Genomic DNA, 19,035 nt, shown 5'->3' on the forward strand with positions numbered 1-19,035 from the left:
GCTTTGGGTTTACTGATGACACCCTTAAAGAGAACATATTAGTCAATGACTGTAGCTGTTGTGAAATGCTCTTTTAATGTAACCACATAAGAAATCATTTGCTTGTATCATTTTGTGACTGCATGATTGTGAAAACATGTCATTAGCAATGTCAGTCTGTCTTAAGTTTTAAATGGCTGTAATACGTAACCTGGATCTTTATGTCTACAAGGTGCTTTAACGCCTATTTCGTTGTTCTCAGCTAGAACTGAGGCAAAATGAGTGCAAGTGGGAAACGTAGCATAGCTAGATCTTAGCACGAACTGTTGTATGCAGAATGTCCTTTCACGTGCCCTACTAACCCATCCACTCCAAGTAAGGTCTCTATTTAGCTAGCTGCAGCCATCGCCGGGGCTGGGCAGTCACCTGGGACTGAAATAGGACTGGGAGAGAAGTGAAACACAGGGAGAAATATAAGCTTGCTGGGGAGATGGTGGGATCAGCATGTGACTGGTTCGAGCCTCTGAAGGAATCCAGTATTGGGGTGTATAGGTGGGTCAGGACCTGACCTTAAAAGATTTTGGGGGCCCAAGTTGAAGATAACTAGTTTGAATTCAGTGAAATACTTAAGCATTGTTGTTCTGCATTTTGTTTTCACTGAGCTAAAACCCCATTTTTGAAAGAAGAGTTAAAAGTTTCAAATCAGATCCTCCAAACTTAATTAGATCTGTTTTATCAGAGCATCCTATTTTATGGAAATATCTGCACAACAGTCACTCTTATGTTATATGATTTTTAATTCCTGATGGCTCTTAAATCATTTTAGCCTTGTATCATGTTCATTTCTCTATGTCTACATTTTGTGTTGGGTTGTGAGCTCCCTAAGGGCAGAGACAGTATTTGTGTATCTTCGCATCTCTGGTGGGCGGCCCCTGAGCACTAGATATTTGTTGATAAGCCCGTCAGTGACAGAGGGGGATGACATGGAAGGTGGGTGTGTGGCACGGCAGTGGCCGGGACCTGAGCATCCCCGAGGCCGCTGTGTGCCCTTCGTGTCAAGGTGCGAATTCTCCTACTGAGACCGTGTAAGTGGTGGCTGGTACGCTTAGTCCTTCTTCAAAGTATCAACAAAGTCAGACATCAGGCAGACTATTTGGGGAGGAAAGAATGAGCGTAGGGAGCACAACGTAAAGTCGTAGCAGTGATGAATCAAACATTTCACACTCCATTGTTGGCTCCTTAGGGTTTCTACACCGTTTAGCATCTGACGAGACTGGATTTCACGTGATGACTATCTTCTTTTTGGTTTGTGTGTCTTCATGACAAGAGGTTGGTCTCAGGTGGAAGTCTGGGGGGAGTAAAATCACCACCTGTCATTTGTAGATTGTAACCTGAAACTTTGTACTGAAGACTGTTGGCTGGAGTAACTCAGGCTCACCCCAAAGCTAAGGTTACTTGTTTCCTCTAATACAGAACTGCCTTCTCTGAGAAGCCGGGTTTTGGTCAGTATGTAAAAACCTAAGAATTGGAGTTTGAATAGTGCAGAAGGTATAGGCATCATTTTGCATCATCACGGGATGCATGGGATTCCTTCGAACTAGTACATTTTCATGTGACAGGCACAGTTGTTTCTGACCCTTGAGCTAGTGAACTGCTTGGGATATTGGAGTGGAATAAACTGAATGTTCTAACTAGATCTCAACAAGCAAGGAGTATGCAATGTTTATTTTAAAAGGCTATACTTTCTTATTACCACAATGCATAAGTAAATTAATTAAAAGTTTTTTCTTCCGCTTAAGTTGCGTTAGTATTCAGTCCATGTAGAGTTCTAACTAATCTTCAACCCACTTGGGTTTTAGGTGTTAAAAGAGGACCAGCAAGGCATGATGTTTTGGATGGCTCATGGGACGGCTTCACGGATCTCGTCAGACCTCATGAGGAATCAAGGAAGAGAAAGGCCAGAAGGTTGGTGTGTGAAAATATTGTTTGAAATTTTCCGATGCTGAGGCATCATGATGTTCTGCTCTGGGTTAATGAAACATAAACTCCTCTGCCCAGCTTGTATTTGATTTTTTTTTTTTTTTTGGTATTTGATTTTTAAAAATTAATTATGGGTGGATGTTGGGAAACTCTGACAATAAAACCAAGAACGTTGGTCACATTCAGGGCAGAGAGTTACTGTTGGTGGAGCAGGCCTCCTCTTGCCCCTTTGCCAGCGCATTTCTCGCTTGTAAAAATGCCGCCAGCTTCCCTCGAGCAGGGAAGTTTGGTCGTGCCAGCAACTGCTGTTGTTCTGTAATCTGAATAAACAGTCACTAGGTAGGAGGTGAAGAACCCAACCATCTTCCATTTGTGAGCTAATCATGGTTTGACCCGAAGCCATCGGAGGGAAAGGTTTTTGTACTGAGGCCCGGGCACCCACTTCTCCGTGGCTGCAGCCTCGGAACCCGGCTCTTTCTCTGAGGCTGTGTGGCGCTCTCATTGCACTGGAGGCTTACTCGGATAATGTGGGGAGGGCTTTACATTTGTTGATGCTTCAGCATCTACTCTCATTGCTGAACTTTTGAATTAGCCACTCATTATCTTGGTACAGCTTTTGTACCTGCCCCGTGGGTGACCCCGGTAGAGAGCTGGTGCCCTGCGGCTGCATTTAGGTTTTGTTGCCCTGTGTTCCAGTCTTCTTCCTAGTTGCAGCATGGCCACTTAATGTTTTTCCTTTGGAAAAATTAAGAAAAAAACCTGTTTGGCATTCATTCCACTGATACTTATGAAGTGTGCGGTGCTATCTATGTCCTGCTCCTCCGGATGCGTTCCGTCAGTGCTGAAGGGAGTGATCACTGCTGGTTCGGTGTGAAAGAATCGCCTGGAGGACTTTTTTTCCCCAAACTCCTAATGTGCTTCTCACCACCCCCTCTTCCCCTTCGGTAAACATAAGTGTGTTTTCTACGTCTGTGAGTCTGCATTTTGTAAATAAATTCATTTGTGTCATGTTTTAGATTCCACATATAAGCGGTATCGTATGATATTTGTCTGTCTCTGTCTGACTTCATTTAGTATGACAATCTCTAGGTCCATCTGTGTTGCTGCAAATGGCATTATTTCATTCTTTTTTATGGCTGAGTAATATTCCATTATATATATGCACCGCATCTTCTTTATCCATTCATCTATTGATGGACATTCAGGTTGCTTCCACGTCTTGGCTATTGTAAATAGTGCTGCTATGAACATTGGGGTGCATGCATCTTTTCGAATTAGAGTTTTCTCTGGATATATGCCCAGGAATGGTAACTCTATTTTTAGTTTTTGAGGAACCTCCATACTGTTTTCCATAATAACTGCACCAGTTTACATTCCTACCAACGGTATAGGAGGGTTCCCTTTACTCCACACTCTCTCCGGCATTTATTACTTGTGGACTTTTTGATAATGGCCATTCTGACCAGTATGAGGCGATACCTCATTGTAGTTTTGATCTGCATTTCTCTAATAACTAGCGATGTTGCGCATCTTTTCATGTGCCTGTTGGCCGTCTGTGTGTCTTCTTTGGAGAAATGTGTATTTAGGTCTTCTGCCCCTGGAGGACTTTTTAAATGTGCAGATTCTCTGGTCCTACTTGAGACCCTCTGAGTTGGCATTTCCCAGGTGATGTTTACATCACAGCAATGAGCTGTGAAAGCCCCACATGGAGTAGAATCTCCTTCTTCACAAGAAAGAAACCGGTACTCAGGGCAGAAAATTCACCGTGGGTACCACGTCTCCCTCAGGGCAGAAGGAACAGAACCTGGATCTACTGTCTTCCATGTGGCCTTCTTCCTAATCCATTTCTTATCCCCATTCACTGCACAGCCTTTTCTCTGATGTATCGAGAACTCGCCACGCCTGAGGGCAGTGGCCCCCAGCGTTGCCCCACATTGCAATCACCTGGGGATCTGAATTTTGTTAAGATTCCTGGCTCACACCCCCAGACAGCCTGATGTCATTACTATGGGGTGCCTCTTGGGCACTAGGATTTTTTAAAACTCCTGAGCTAATTCTAACATGAAGCAAAGTTTGGAAACCACTTTTGTGCCTTAGGGACTTTGTCTAGCATAGTTCAAACAAGTAATTTATCCTGGAAGAAGTTCTGTTTGTTTCTAAACACGTCTCATATAAACTGATTTTATTGTTTAGACTTGTAAAAAACAAAGACAAAAACTTAAAATCCTGATTTGTTTGCTTATGGGATAAGCGTTTTTAAATTTAGATACCAATATAGAGATGAATGGTCATGGTCTATCATTGCACAGGTTAAAACAAAGGACAATAGAAATTTCTTAAAATGCAATTTAAAAGTTTAAAGATACAGCTTCCTGGCAGTTTGAGATCTTGGAGTATGGGTGTGGGGAGTGGAGTTTATATTGTTATGTTATAGCAAGTCAGCAAAAACACTAAGTTTAGTTGACTGGTATTAAAAGTCTACCATGGAGCTGCACAAGGATTGTGAATTGGTGAATTAAATACAGGTCTCTGATCTGTAACTTACAAATATAATGTTAGTCTTGAGGGTTATGATAGTATCCAGTCATTCCCTTTTTTCCCTACCAAAACTGAGGTCTTACCTGCTTGCTTTTGTTCCTTATTAGATTTCAAGACAACCTGTGTTAAACTGAAATTTCAGACTTTTTAACATAGTCACGTTTTTATGTATAAGTATATATAAGGGATTAGATTCCATCGAGCACAACAATTGTTGACATTTCCTAAAAAATATCTTGTAATTGGATTTTAATGTTGAGTAAAGCAACTTTACAGGAAATATCTTTCATCAGCTAATAATTAAAGCACGTGCCTCTACTGAAATGGAGAACTGTTGGGTCTAGAGTATAGGATTGCATTTTTACATTTTCACATGGGAGCTAGCATCCATGCTGTTTCCGTCAATATGAAAACGGTTTGAAGCGGATGTGTCCCAGGACCCTAGTGATCTTTTTAATCTTAAACTTGACGTAGCACCTACGGGTAATGTCCCTTCTGGGCAGCCCTGCAGAGCAGGCCTGTGAAGCTGTGAATCCTAAGTTCTGTGCTGTGTGACAGTGCAGTGTGGAAAGTGGGCAGCCTGTGGGTAGGGACCACAGCCTGGGTAGGAGGTATGGCCTGGGAAGGATGCTGGTGCATCCAAAAAAGATGCTGAAATCAGCCCCAGCAGGTTCTGGGTGAACTCTTCTCATTCTTGGTTTTCTGTAGTTTTGCTGCAACTCTGCCCGAGTGTTGCTTTTGTCACCAGCCTGCTGCAGGGTCGCAGGTCTTCGGGTCTTCCATCTGCTTTGGAGAAGTCTCATTTCTCTTTCTTCCACTTCTGGAAATTCACTCACATGTGTTACCTGAGCCTTGTGTATCCCATGCCTCGTGATTTTTCTATATTTCTATATTTCTCTTCTTTTTTATCTCCTTATTTCATTCTGGGTATTTTCTACTGATTTCCCTTTCACCTCTCCCTCTTTATATTATAGGTGTACTCTTATGATAAACCTATATATTGCATTTGAAAACTTCATTATTGTATTTTTCAGTTTTTGTTATTCTATTTGGATTTTTAAAAATTTCCAGCTTTCTGCCAAAATTATTAATTTTGTCTTTTATTTCTTTATGCATAATTAGCATATTTATTTTGAAATCTAAACCGGGTAACTCCGTTTTCTGGCTCCCTTAGTTTCTGTCTTTATTATCTGTTGTTTCTCTTAGTTTTCTGTCGTACGTTCCTCTGATATGCTTTATTATTTTGGGCGTGTCTTCCTACCAGGAGTTGAGATGATCTGAGGCTGAGCCTCTCTCTCTGTGAGGCCAGCTCTCCCCTTGCTCACCTGAGGGTTTCTCTTCCTCCTGTGATTCACTGTCTTATCAGCTCAGCAGTGTCTCCGAATCGTGGGTTTGTGTCCGTCCAGCTTTACTAACTGTTCACGATGGGGAGGTTGTTCCGAACTACTTAGACGATCCTTCCTGGAAATAATGGGTGAATTTTAATGGCCATTAAAACAGTTTTTTTTCTCTAATTAGAGATGGGAAAAATCCTTCTCTGAGAAAAGAACAATGAGAGACCAAGTCAGCAGAATTTTTCAGATGAACGTGCAAGTCATTGGTTGCAAAAGACACACTAACCATCTCTTAAAGAGGGAAAACATATAATTCAGTAAAGAATTACAAAATCTCAGAGCTATAATTTCCATTAGTGATTATTTGGTTTAGTACCCTCTTTTAGTGGGAAGAGGCATTTTGTACATCAGTGGGAAACTATCTTTTTTAGACTTACTACTTTTTTTTTTTTTTTCCGGTACGCGGGCCTCTCACTGCCGTGGCCTCTCCCGTTGCGGAGCACAGGCTCCGGACGCGCAGGCTCAGCGGCCATGGCTCACGGGCCCAGCCGCTCCGCGGCATGTGGGATCTTCCTGGACCGGGGCACAAACCCGCGTCCCCTGCATCGGCAGGCGGACTCTCAACCACTGCGCCACCAGGGAAGCCCAAGACTTATTACTTTTAACATATGCTTATAAATTCATTGAACCTTTTATATTTTGAGACTCCAGTTAAGCAATATCATCACCTCCATAATCTTAGCTTACAATACATGGGTCATTGACAAGGAAATCTATTTCTGCCATCTTTTCACAGGGAGAAATATAAAATGTTGACAGATCGTAGCCTGTCTTGTTAGTTGCTTGTTTAATATTGTCAGACATAGAACCTGAAGAAGGTAAATATAACATTAATGCTAGTGATATGGTGAACGCATATGAAAATGTGGGGTTTTTCCTCCAAAGTGTTTATTCTACTACTTCTGTTATTCTTGTTATTTTTGTTCAAATATTATTATCCTTAACAAAATTTTTCTTTTTTAAAAAAATTAATTAATTAATTTTTGGCTGCATTGGGTCTTGTTGCTGCGCGCGGGCTTTCTCTAGTTGCGGCGAGCGGGGGCTGCTCTTCATTGCGGTGCGCGGGCTTCTCACTGCAGTGACTTCTCTTGCTGTGGAGCGTGGGCTCTAGGCGCGCAGGCTTCAGCAGTTGTGGCTCGCGGGCTCAGTAGTTGTGGCACATGAGCTCAGTAGTTGTGGCTTGTGGGCTCTAGAGCGCAGGCTCAGTAGTGTGGCGCACGGGCTTAGTTGCTCCGCGGCATGTGGGATCTTCCCGGACTAGGGCTCGAACCCATGTCCCCTGCATTGGCAGGCAGGTTCTTAACCACTGCGCCACCAGGGAAGCCCCCCAGTTTTTCTTTTAAGGTAAGTCATCCACTGGACAAGAAAACCCAGCTTTCCTTAGTGGCTGTGGTTTTAAATCTTGCTTTGGGGCCCTCTCTGCCTAGCAGGATTGCCCGCCGGAGGGTGAACTCTGGGTCAGAGCACAGGAAGTGTCCAGGTAGCTCTCACAAGCTTGGAGGCTTAGACAGACATGAAGGGCCAAATACTTCAAATTGTACAAGTACACTTATTTTGACTGTGGTTTAAAAAAAGACACTACACACTAGATCAAGTGCTTAAATGTCCAAGTTTCTTAAACAGAGCAGAAACCAAATGAATAACGGTTTACATATGTTCCAAAAATTGCTTGTTCTCACATTTTTACTAGGATATGAGCCCTCTAGGACACGAGCTTTAATCTTTTAATACTCATCGTAATACAGTATGACACACAAAATTGGTGTTTAGTAAATTTTTGCTGAGTGAATAAAGGCTGCACGAATTTCCCTTCTGCTTTTTGAGTTTATATCTTACACCATTTCTGGTGCTTCTAACCATCACACAGTGATGTTGTAATTATCATAGTACACCTCATTTCTTTTTGAATATTCTTCCTAAACTTGTGAAATGGCCTCGTATTAGTGAAAGAAGGAAGGTTTCCATTGCAGGACATTGTTGCCACAAGCGTTGATTCCTGAGCCAGACTCCACTGTGTGGTGGTTCTGTCACACTGAACAAGTAAATTAGTATTTCTGTGCCTCTGCTTCCTTTTATATTAAACAGGCATAATAATAGCGCCAATCTCAAAGGGTTTGTGCTAATTAAATGAGTCGAAACCTGCAAAGAGTTGAGGATGATAGATCCCTGATATTCATGGGCACTCAACAAAAGTTAGCTCTGTTTTCCAGCACAAATGTGGGTGCAGATGACATCCACATATGGACTCAAAGCAGACTGGGGGGGGTCACTCTGCCACCCGCTTCCCTCACCCCCCCCAGAGACTGGCACGTGTCTGTAATGAAAATGGCCCTCAAGGTTCCAGTATGGCCCAAACTATGTCTCTTCCTGGATTCATTGACCACAGTCATGCCTGGGCCAGAACGGCACCTCAGGGCATGGGGGGGAGGGAGAGCTGGGGTGCATTTTTGAGAAGCCCCCACATGGTTCAGACGTGACGATCATCCCCCCAGGTGAGAGCCTGTGTTGCAGGGTTAGATGGAGCCTCGTCTCTTCAGGTCTCTAGCGTGAAATCAACCCCCGTCGCCTTACCCGGAGGCAGGCGGTGTGTGTTTCCCAGTCCCGGATCCCTGCTCTGGTGATTTGCTTCCCTCTCTCTTCTCATACCATTACAACTGCCTGAAAATACCCGGGCTCTCCTAGGAGACCTGCGTGAGGTGTACGTAACGTGCTCACTGTCGCTGCTCATCGTGGCCGTTCCTCAAGCACCGAGACCTCTTCCAGAAAGAGCTTTCCATCTCGCCATCACGCGGAGGTGCTGCAGAGAACTCACAGCGAGCCCTTGTTCGGAGGGCAGTAGGTTTGGAATCACAGCTTGTCCGGGTCGGGCTTCTCCGAAGAAGGAAGCTTGCAGCCGAGAGAAGGTAGAAGGGAGGCCACAGGGGCATGAGAAGATACGCTGGGCCGTGGGGCGGCCGTGGGGGCTCAAGCGCAGGTCCAGCCTGGGTGGGTGGGCTGTCCGGGGCAGGGGCCAGGAGGGCTGGGGAGACGGAAGCCTCCGGAATAAAGAAGTCGGGTGTCTGAGCCACGTTTCGTGTTCCTTTCCCTGGCGTCTCCTCTCCTCGGAAAGGTCCCTGAATGAGCCCTTCACAGCCCTGCTGGAGACTCCGCTGTTTCATGAGTGTGCTTTTACAGTTTGCAGTAATTCCAGGACTTGGCTCTTTGCCATGAGATAGTGTGCTTGGCTGCAAGCGTATAATCTGGTGGGCCGCTTTGTTTTTAAGTTTAACTTTCAAGTTGAAATAGCAGTGACTCATCCACATGACAGGTGATATTTATTTTGTTTCTTGACAGTTCCGCAGGAGCATGTTGTTACTACTCAGGGGAATTGGCACACTTCCTGGAGGATGACACCCTCTGTAAATTCCACGTAAATAACTCCATTGTTCAGACACCTCCTGCCCTCCACCGATGGGGCCTGTCTCCTGGGGGGGGGGGCCTTTGAAGACAGATAATTAGAGAGATGAGCTGGCAGAGACTGCAGGCACCCTAGATTTCGAGCACGGGTGTTTCAAGGATCCGCCTTCCCTTCGATGAACCGTTTCTGGCAGAGCGCGCCCAAAGCTGGCACTGGGGGCGCGGGAGTGTGTTGGTTATGCCAGGTGTCGCGCCCGCCCCCAGATGTGACTCTGAAGCCCCGGAAACCCGCGGCCTCTCGGTGGTGTAGCAACTGCTTTTGGCTTTGTTAGCGTGTTGTTTTTTTTCTTGTTGTGTATGAGAAGAAAATATTTATAGAGAAAACATTCAAAGAGCATCTTCAAGCGGCAGCACCTTTTCTTTACTGTATTTTCCGCGCCCCGTGGCTGCCGTTGTGCGTGTTCTAAGGTGTGTGCTTCAGAAACCCTCAGGTGTGTCCCGTACGGGAGGTGCTTGGTGTGAGAGCCGCTGGGCTGGCGCTGAGGCCATTCTCCTGAGCGCCCGCAGTCATCTTGGGCCACGTCAAGGTAGGGGCCAGGGTAGAGCCCCCCACCCCCTGCGGAGGTCACGAGGCCGAGAGAGGAAACTGCCAGAAATCCTGTTACCATCTGCCGGTGGGCACTGGGCAGGCTGGGCCAATTTGAGATGCACCTTCCAAGTGTGAACAGTCACAGCTGCCGGTTCCTAAGGTCTAGCTTGCTAAGTAGGACCTTTGGGGGATGTTAGCCAAGCGATAGTAAGTAACCTAGCTTAGAAATATCAAATTCATCTCTGTAAAATATGCAAAACCTATGGGGACTTCCCTGGAGGTCCAGCGGTTAAGACTTCGCCTTCCAATGCAGGGGATGCCGGTCCCATTCCCGGTCGGGGAGCTGAGATCCCACCTGCCTGGCGGCCAAAAACCCGAAAACATACAACAGGAGCGACATTGTAACAAAGTCAATAAAGACTTCAAAAAGGGTCCACGTCCAAAATAATCTTTAAAAAACATAAGCAAAACAGTAACTTGCCGAAGTAGCAAGCGTGAAACTTTAAAAAACCCATCAGAACGGCTTCTTTGGGAGTAAAGGAACTAAAGAGAAGAAAGAGAAAGACACGGGTGCAGCCCCGGGTCCACCTCGGCCCCTGCCGCCCTCCCGGTGTAAATACTCATTCTTCACCGACAGCCGCGGAGCGGGCCGCTCCTGCCTGCGAGTCGATTCCAGGTCCCCGGCCCCGCCCGGCTCCCCGGCTCACACCGGCTCCCTTCTCAGACCGCCCGTCCACGCTAACCGTGGTCGCTCTGCTTCTCTTAGCAGCAGCTGGTTTGGGAATATGACTCACTTCGGCCCAATGAGATGCGAAGGGAAGTCTTGCTGGGAGATTTCTGGAAAAAAGCCTCCTCTCACTTGAGCCAGCCCTGGGAAGAAAGCCCTCCGAGCTTTGTTATGGCTGGACGCGCCCGGGGGAAGGAACCGCGCAGCCCGAGGACCGGGCCAAAGAGCGGGCCCCGGGGAGGAGGCAGGAGGGGGCCCTCCGATCTCACGGCTTCTTCCCACTGACGTCAGAGGGATGTTGCGACAAGGGCCCCAGCGCTGCGTCTGTGATGTTGCTAGGCTACGCCAGGACGCACACATACGGAGACGCAGTGCTGCACCCATGTGTCCACAGAGCAGGAGCTCACTTTAAACGTGGGTGGTTTTCCCAAGCAGGCTTTTCATGTCTGCTCTGGAGGAGCGGCGCTGGCCTCTCCAATCACAAGATATTTATTACTTCTTTCCTTAAGTCTCTTCAACTCTCTCGACTCGGGTTCAAAGTTATTGCTTTCCAAATAATACTTAAGAATATGAATTATTGGATATTAGCAGTTAAAAAAAGAAATAAAAACAGCATTATTCAGATGGAAAGGAGTTAAATGGAAGAATGACAGATGAAACCACAACTCAAAATCAATGAGGCATTATTATAGACTGTTAGAAAATAAAATAGGACGCATTTCAAATAGATTTTGTCATATGCTTTTGTGGCTTTTGGATATGAGTTCAGATTTAGTTCATCTGTCAATGGTGAGTCGGTGTAGCGTACAATGGCTGTGAAACGGGGCAGCCTGGCCTGGAGGGGTCCTTACTCTGGTCTTCATCATCAGTGACTTTAGTCTCAAAAACTGCCCCTTTTGAACTTATGCTATCTTATTTTTCTGCAGAAACGTCTTCTGCTCTTCACTTCTGAATAAATTCACGAGTTAAAATCCAATTCTGTTCATTTTAAAAAAGGCTCTGAAATCTTTCTCAGCGTTGATCAGATTGCAGCTTTTTTCTTTGTTTCTGGTATTTTTTACCATGTCCCTCCAGCTCCTCGGGTGAAGTTTGAACACAAAGGTGGGGCAAAAGATGGGAAACTAGGAATCAAAAACTGCGGAGGAGGGTGCGGCTGTGGTGGGAGCCCAAAGCACCAGGGCCGGAGGGGAGAGGGGTGTGTCTTTTTGTCTTTTCTTTCTTTCTTTTTCTTTCTTTCTTTTTCTTTCCTTCTTTCCTTTCTTTTTTCCTCTTCTTTCCTCTTCTTTTCTTTCTTTCTTTCCTTTCTCTTTCTTTCTTTCTTTCTTTCTTTCTTTCTTTCTTTCTTTCTTTCTTTCTTTCTTTCTTTCTATTTTTATATTGGAGCATCGTTGATTAGCAATGTTGTGTTAGTTTCAGGTGTACAGCAAAGTGTGTCTTTGTCTCAAAGTAAAAGGTCTAGCCTGGACATCCCATGAAGTTGCATATTTTCCCCCAAATCTACCCCTCTTGTTTCCTAAGGGCCAGACTTGGTGAGTTTAGGGTATATTGAGAGTATATGGTGAAGGAACTTCTGCCCTTCACCGGACCTGAGCAATTAGAGCAAGTTTCTTTCAAAGGCCACATGACAGGGGTCGATCCCTGAAGCCAGTCCTTGTCTGCCTACTGGTGACGGGCAGGGGATGAGAGCCAGGCTCAGGCCAGCCATCTGCCCCTGCCCTCCTGGACACTCTGTATGTCCCTTCTCCCTCCACGCGCCCCATGGACTCAGATTCGCACGTCATTCAGCGGGTTGTCATTTGTTCAGGTAGGTGGTCCCAGGTTGAGCCTGTGTGAGCCCCTTGGAGCTGCCCTCTCCCCAGCCCCTTTCCCCTTCATGCTCTTCCTTCCCTTCTAGAACACTAAGATGACCTGGGCTCCTGCTTCCTTTCCTTGCTCTGGCACCGTTTCTCCATGAAACTGGTTCCCTTGAGTGGAAAATGGATTGCATGAAAACAAGACGGGGCACTCTCGGTGTCTTGGTCTGCTCAGGCTGCTGTAATGGAATTCCACAGACTGGATGGTTTATAAACAACACTTCTGGAGGCTGAAGTCCAAGATCAAGGCCCAGGCTTGGGTCCTCATACAACAGAAAGGACGAGGGAGCTCTCAGGGGTCCCTTTAATAAGAGCATTAATCCCACTCATGAGGGCTTCACCCTCAGAAACTAATCACCTCCCAAAGGCCCCACCTCCAAACACCATCACCTTGGGGTTAGGATTCCAACATAGGAACTTGGGAGGCACAGACATTCCGTCCATAACAGTGTGCTCCTCGATATTAGGGCTTCATTGCCTCTAGTCCCCCATACGTTCAGGGCCAGGAGATGGGTAGACGTGTAGACCCCTGGGAGTTTCAGTGTTAGATGTTAAGTTTGTTAGATAAAGATCTTAATAAGTGAGGTGATATATGTGTATTTTTTAACAGATTGGGTATTGATGCATAGCTCACATATACATTTTCTCTATGCTTGTTTTTTGTACTATAAACATTCATCTTTATCCAACATATGAGTATTCAAAACTGATACTGACGCTTTACCGATCAGTTGTATTATTGCATTGTTCGAGAACATTTAGAGAGGTATTACATTTTTTAGAAAAATACCCTGAATATTAAAAGTCTCTATAATTCTCTGGAAAAAAAGATATAAGGAAGGGACAATTAAGTTACAAATAGATTCACATAAGAACGTTAAAGATTTCTGCCCCAACGTCCTGCAGTGAACCCAGCTTCAGAGCGTAGACTTTATCATCAAATTAAAAAGGGGGGGAGGGATATCAACAATATGAAGGACACATCTAGTGAGCTGCTTATTTTAAAAAGCTGAGATCTCGGGCTTCCCTGGTGGTGCAGTGGTTGAGAGTCTGCCTGCCGATGCAGGGGACACGGGTTCGTGCGCCGGTCCGGGAAATTACCACATGCCGTGGAGCGGCTGGGCCCATGAGCCATGGCCGCTGAGCCTGCGTGTCCGGAGCCTGTGCTCCGCGACGGGAGAGGCCACAACAGTGAGAGGCCCAAAGCTGGGATCTCTTGTATCCATGGATTGAGTCTTTCTGAAGACACTTAAATGATGTAGCTGCCAGGGATCTAGATAATAGAATATCCTCAGGATGTGATTTGAAGACTTTCTAGAATTTGTTTTGTTCTATTTGATTTGCTCATTTTTACTTTTCTCTATAGTCAAAATTTATGCAAACATGTTATTCTGGCAGCGCCCCTGTATCTAGATGGGCTTATATTAGTAGTGAACGACATCAATAATTTCGGCAAATGTGTGGATTATCTCTTCATTTCTTTTTTTAGGAGAAGCATGTCTACTGTTTACTTATGAAATGGTACCTAAAGCCAAAATATTTCAAAGAATGTTTTATTTTTAAAGTTTCTTTTTTATCACTAATAAAACAAGTACGTTTGTTTAATTTGACCTCCCTTTGATCTTATTAAAACAGAATCAACTAGGTTATTTCCCAAATATTCATCTTCAACACCCCCCCCCACTCACCACTTTAGAACTTCCAGAAAATGCTTTTGCTAAAATTAAGTACAGCGTTTCATATTTGTGAGTTGTTCCTCACTGGTTAGTGGATTATTTCACATGATTACCTCTCAGTGTTTGCTTTGATTACCTTTTGTTACTGCATAGCTGTATTTGGACAAGTGTTTTCCTTTTAAGGGACAGGGTGCTATGTTTTCTTTTTTCACGAACAAACAACAATGTTAAAAACATAAAAGGGTTGTTTTTCTTCTTTGTAATGGGCATTCTATAATAGAAACCCTGAAATGCTTAGCCGTGCTTAACCGTGAGTAGATGTGAGCAGAGTAAGAGTGGGAAGGTTACATTTTATATTAATATACTGCAAATGATAAGATAAAGGTTTCCACTTTTCTTGAGGTCGTCCATATAATACAGTTTCATTGTATTTTTTTCATTGGTGAGGTCTTCATACTTATAACCAAAATGTTAAGATACATGCATTATGCTTCTGTTTCTTCTCATGTCTGATGAATGCAGCTAAACCCATGGATAACCCATGAATACAAGTAAAATTCCTGGACATCCAAGCCATGTCCCGCTAGTGGCAGTGCTGGAAGACATCAGAGGTTGCACCTTGAATTGTCTGGTTGTTTTGTTAACTTACCATCATAAGCTATAGCAGATGATGAAAGAGTTCTTATATCGTCTCAAAAATAAGGAGAAAATCGGTGGTACCTCCCACAAGACATATAAACTGAGGGGTATCATTTCCACCGTCCTATTAAGAACTAGGAAAAGTCTTCCCTCTGTGAACTCATACCATTTCCAAGTGATTTGTCTTATTCTGAATGTTGGTCTCCCAAGTGACATCTTGGCGCATCCGTACAGACTACTCTCAGATTCCCAAAGGAGCCATTTTCTGTCCCATCCATTTCCTTGCGTACTTATCCTCCTGTCTAGGCCATCCTGTCCTACCCCACCTGCCAAACTCCTTCTCCGCCTCCAAGCCTTAGCGTGGTCACATTTTCCTTCAGGATTTCCTGACTACTTTCCCCCTTCAGGCAGACAGTTTTCTTCCCTTTGTACTCTCAACTATACGTGTATCTGATGATACCTGTAATTTGACTGGATTATAATTTATATCAAAAAGCTTGTCACCCTCTTAAGGGCGGGAATCATTGTTCTTTGTATCTCTGGTGTCTGGTTTTGTGCTTGATAGATTATTCTGGCTTATTTAGTATTTATTGACTAAATGAATATTTGGTATCTGACTATATTCCTTCTTAAGGATAGGATCATTCTGTTTCCATTAATTATTCAAGGATTTCCTCATGTTTTCATGGGTTTATATTCAAAACTGACCAAAGAGGACAAACTTGACATTTGAAATTAAAACACTTCAGTAGAAGAGCTAATGAGACAATTGCGTCTTGGGTATTCACAGCCTTTCTCAGAACTCTGTTCCCAGGCAGTTAAAACGAAAGTGTAGCAGTTGTGAGAGACAAAATGCACCGGAAATTAGGGAGCTGGTTGTATTCAGACTGCCATTCTTTAATGGGGAACACTCAAGGGAAGGAGAGGGCTGGGGTCTCACAGAGCTGGGTAAACAAGGGCGTCGCTAGGGGTCTTTGGGAACAAAGACAAGAATGAAGATGCTCTCGTCTGAGTCAGTGGAGGAAGAGAGGTGGTGCAGGTCGTGGAGAGCAGAGTGGTCCTTTGGGGTTAGCCTTTTCAGACACGAGGGTGGTGTGTTTCTAGCCAGCACTATTTCCCAGGAGCTCAGGGCTCGGGTTCCACGTTCTCAGTCCCAGAGCAAAGGATGTGGTTCCTCAGCAAAGAACTTGGAAGTGATCGTAAACCTTCTGAGTGAGGCAAAGCTGGGTCTCATGGTCTCCAGGGGATTCCTGCTGGTGTTGGTTCCCTCTGTTGATGGCAAATGTTGGTTGCTTTAGGGTCCTGGATAGCAGACGTTGTAAAAGAGGGATTCCTAAAGTGAAAAGGAGCAAAACAAATTGATGTAGAAGGTTGTATTATAGTGAAGACTCAGGAGCTGAGCCCCGAGGGGCCTGCTCTAGGGGGTCTCAGGGTTACTGGAGGAGCATCTGTTGGTTTTGCAGGACAGCTTGTCAAGTGTCCTGAGGGTCTCGAGCGAGGCTGCCCACAGACGTGGTTACCTCTCGCACAAAGGCATGTGCCGGACCATCCTGTGGCCTGTCCAGAGAGGACCCTGCCCACCTGAGGTCATGTTGCTGGGCTGCAGTGCCCAGGGCTCCTTCAGGTCCTGGGGAGAAGCGCCAGCTGCAGGATAACTGGAGTCCAGGTCGGGGGTCTGGGCAGACTGGTGCCAGCTCCTGCTGGTGCCGAGACATTAGTTGGAGGGCCTGTAGCGAGATAGTGAAGGAAACCCGCAGAACTGGCTATTTGGGCAGGGGAACAGGATCTGGGCCAGTATGCAGATAGGGCCAGAGGAAGAGGAAGTCAAGTAAATCTCTACCAGACGAAACAGTTTTCACCTGCGTCAGGTCCCTGCAGTCTACAGAGAGGTACAGAATAACTCAGCGAACACGGCTAGAATCTGAAGTCCTGGAATGGGGTGCTGTAAACAGCGCAGAGTTTCCCATAGAAACAACATTTTTTCCTATAGTCCCTCCCCCAATAATCAAAGAAAGATTATTTATGATCACAGAATAAGGCTGGTCTCATTAGCTGTGTTTACGTAGGTGCAGCAAGAATGGGAATTTACCATCTAGACTTTAGGTTTGATTTGCAGGATGTTTTCCTAAGGAATCTTAGATTGTAACATTTAAAAGCCTCTTGGGGCAAGGAAGCCAAGCCAAGGGCTGCTTGTCAGATTTCACCTGCAGTGCCTGTAAATTTGGGTGAATTGCTTTCTTCTGAGGTCCCCACTGTGGCCTATCGTTCTTGGGCCTGCTGCAAAGTTACTCCCTTACTCTGAGATCCCAGTAAGCCAGGGACCAGGCTCGTCATAAATAAGCTACAAGGATATATTGTACAGCACAGGGAATATGGCCAATGTTTTATAATAACTTTAAGTGGAGTATAATCTATAAAAATTTTGAATCACTATTTTGTAACCTGAAACTAATATAATATTGTAGATCAACTATACCCCAATTTAAAAAAAAATAAGGAAATCAAAACAAATTTTTTTAAAGAATACTTTTTTTAGCACTGTTTAAAATACTGAGAGTTCAATTTCCTTAACATTTGAGAACTTTAGGAATATTCAGTTTATAGGCAACTTATTTCTAAGTCAAGAGCTTCTTTAAGAGATTTTATAATCTTAGTTGGTAACATCTCAGGATGCTTTTCTCAGGATGAGGGAGAATGGCCTTTCTGAATTATAGGCATGTGCGCGCGCGCGCGCACACACACACACACACACACACACACACACAGAGCTTGTAATTTCAATTTTAAAATTTCACTCATAGCTCAAAATTTCTCTCATGGCATAAACACAGAAATACAAAATTCAGTCCAGATATCTCCTTCCTCGTGGCATGAAATTCTTAATAGTTTTGAGCTGAAAGTAGAAAAATAAACAGAAAAAACTAAGAAGGCAGATTCTCTGTCATCTATCAGGCAACAAAGACAAGATCTCTGTGAACCATCAACCAGTTTATGGTGATCAGACCATGAAACCAAAAGAAGCTGGCACCAGAGTGAACACTCAGAAAGAATAAAAATCAAATTCTTACCACGGTATCAATGGACAAGAATCTGGACTTCAGGACAGGATCTGGACTTAACACTGGGACCCTGGGTAAACACTCAGGAAAGGTGCACAAGGACACCTTCAGCCCTGGTTACCTGGGTGGGGAGATGGGGCCAGTCCCTTCCAAGTCACAGCACCAGAGCCATGAAAATGGGAATGCACAAGACGATGAAGATCATTCTATTCAGACTCATGTAATAGGGAGCATGTTCACTAATGAAGAACATTGCAAAGAAAAGGCAGGGGGCCTGGGGCTCTACAGAGACAGGTAAACCAGGGGGTCATCAGCAAGTCTCATGGGAATCATGGGGAGGATGGAGGAGGGCTTTTCTGAGTCACTGAGGAAGGGTGTTGGTGGGTCCTGTCTCGGAGTAAGGAGAGTGCAGTGTGGTCCTTTCAATTATGCTTTTCTAAGAACATAACAGGGTGGGAAGAGCTCTTTACCAGTGTTCTAGGTTCTGGGGCACAGGGATCTGATAAAGTTCAAGTTTGTTATGGAGAATCAACTTTGAACAGACTGGGAATGCATCTTATAGGACAGGTAGATCCAGATCTCAGTCTTAAAGAACTATTTAATTTTTCAACACTGAATATGGTTGGTTCTAATAAATGTTAGCTGGTCTTTCTTGGTCTTTTCCAATAATTTTAAATAAGATATACTTTTATTAGATTTGTATGCTATGAATATCACCTTACATACAGATTTCATGGCTGGGGTGGAGGAGGGTCAGGTTATCATCATTAACAGAGAAAAAAGTGGCTGAACTTTCTCCCCATTTTTATTACCTTCATTGAAATGTGACATGCAGCAAAGGTTACATAGATCAAGGACTAACTTAAGAAGTGGCTTGGGATTTCCCTGGTGGCACAGCGGTTAAGAATCCGCCTGCCAATGCAGGGGACATGGGTCCGGGAAGATCCCACATGCCGTGGATCAACTAAGCCCGTGCGCCACAACTACTGAGCCTGCGCTCTAGAGCCCACGAGCCATAACTATTGAAGCCTGCGCGCCTAGAGCCTGTGCTCTGCAACAAGAGAAGCCACCTCAATGAGAAGCCCACGCATCGCAACGAAGACCCAATGCAGCCAAAAATAAATAAATAAAAATAAATAAATTTATTATTTAAAAAACGAAATGGCTTGTATTCTCATGAAATTACACACTGTGAAGGTTATAAT

General features: G+C 44.7%; 1 protein-coding gene across 5 annotated transcripts in view; it reads left to right on the forward strand.

The window, feature by feature from the left end:
* Positions 1-19,035, forward strand: part of MCPH1 (microcephalin 1) — a 236,894-nt gene that overhangs the window by 47,545 nt on the left and 170,314 nt on the right. For 4 of the 5 annotated variants that reach the window (XM_067721973.1, XM_067721971.1, XM_067721969.1 and 1 more), the window contains one exon: positions 1,839-1,948. In XM_067721973.1, coding sequence (XP_067578074.1) covers positions 1,839-1,948 — 110 coding nt within the window. The remainder of the gene's footprint in view (positions 1-1,838; positions 1,949-19,035) is intronic. The other variant, XM_067721972.1, reaches the window with a different exon arrangement.

This window comes from Pseudorca crassidens, chromosome 21 (assembly GCF_039906515.1).
Source record: "Pseudorca crassidens isolate mPseCra1 chromosome 21, mPseCra1.hap1, whole genome shotgun sequence".
Lineage (NCBI taxonomy): Eukaryota > Metazoa > Chordata > Mammalia > Artiodactyla > Delphinidae > Pseudorca > Pseudorca crassidens.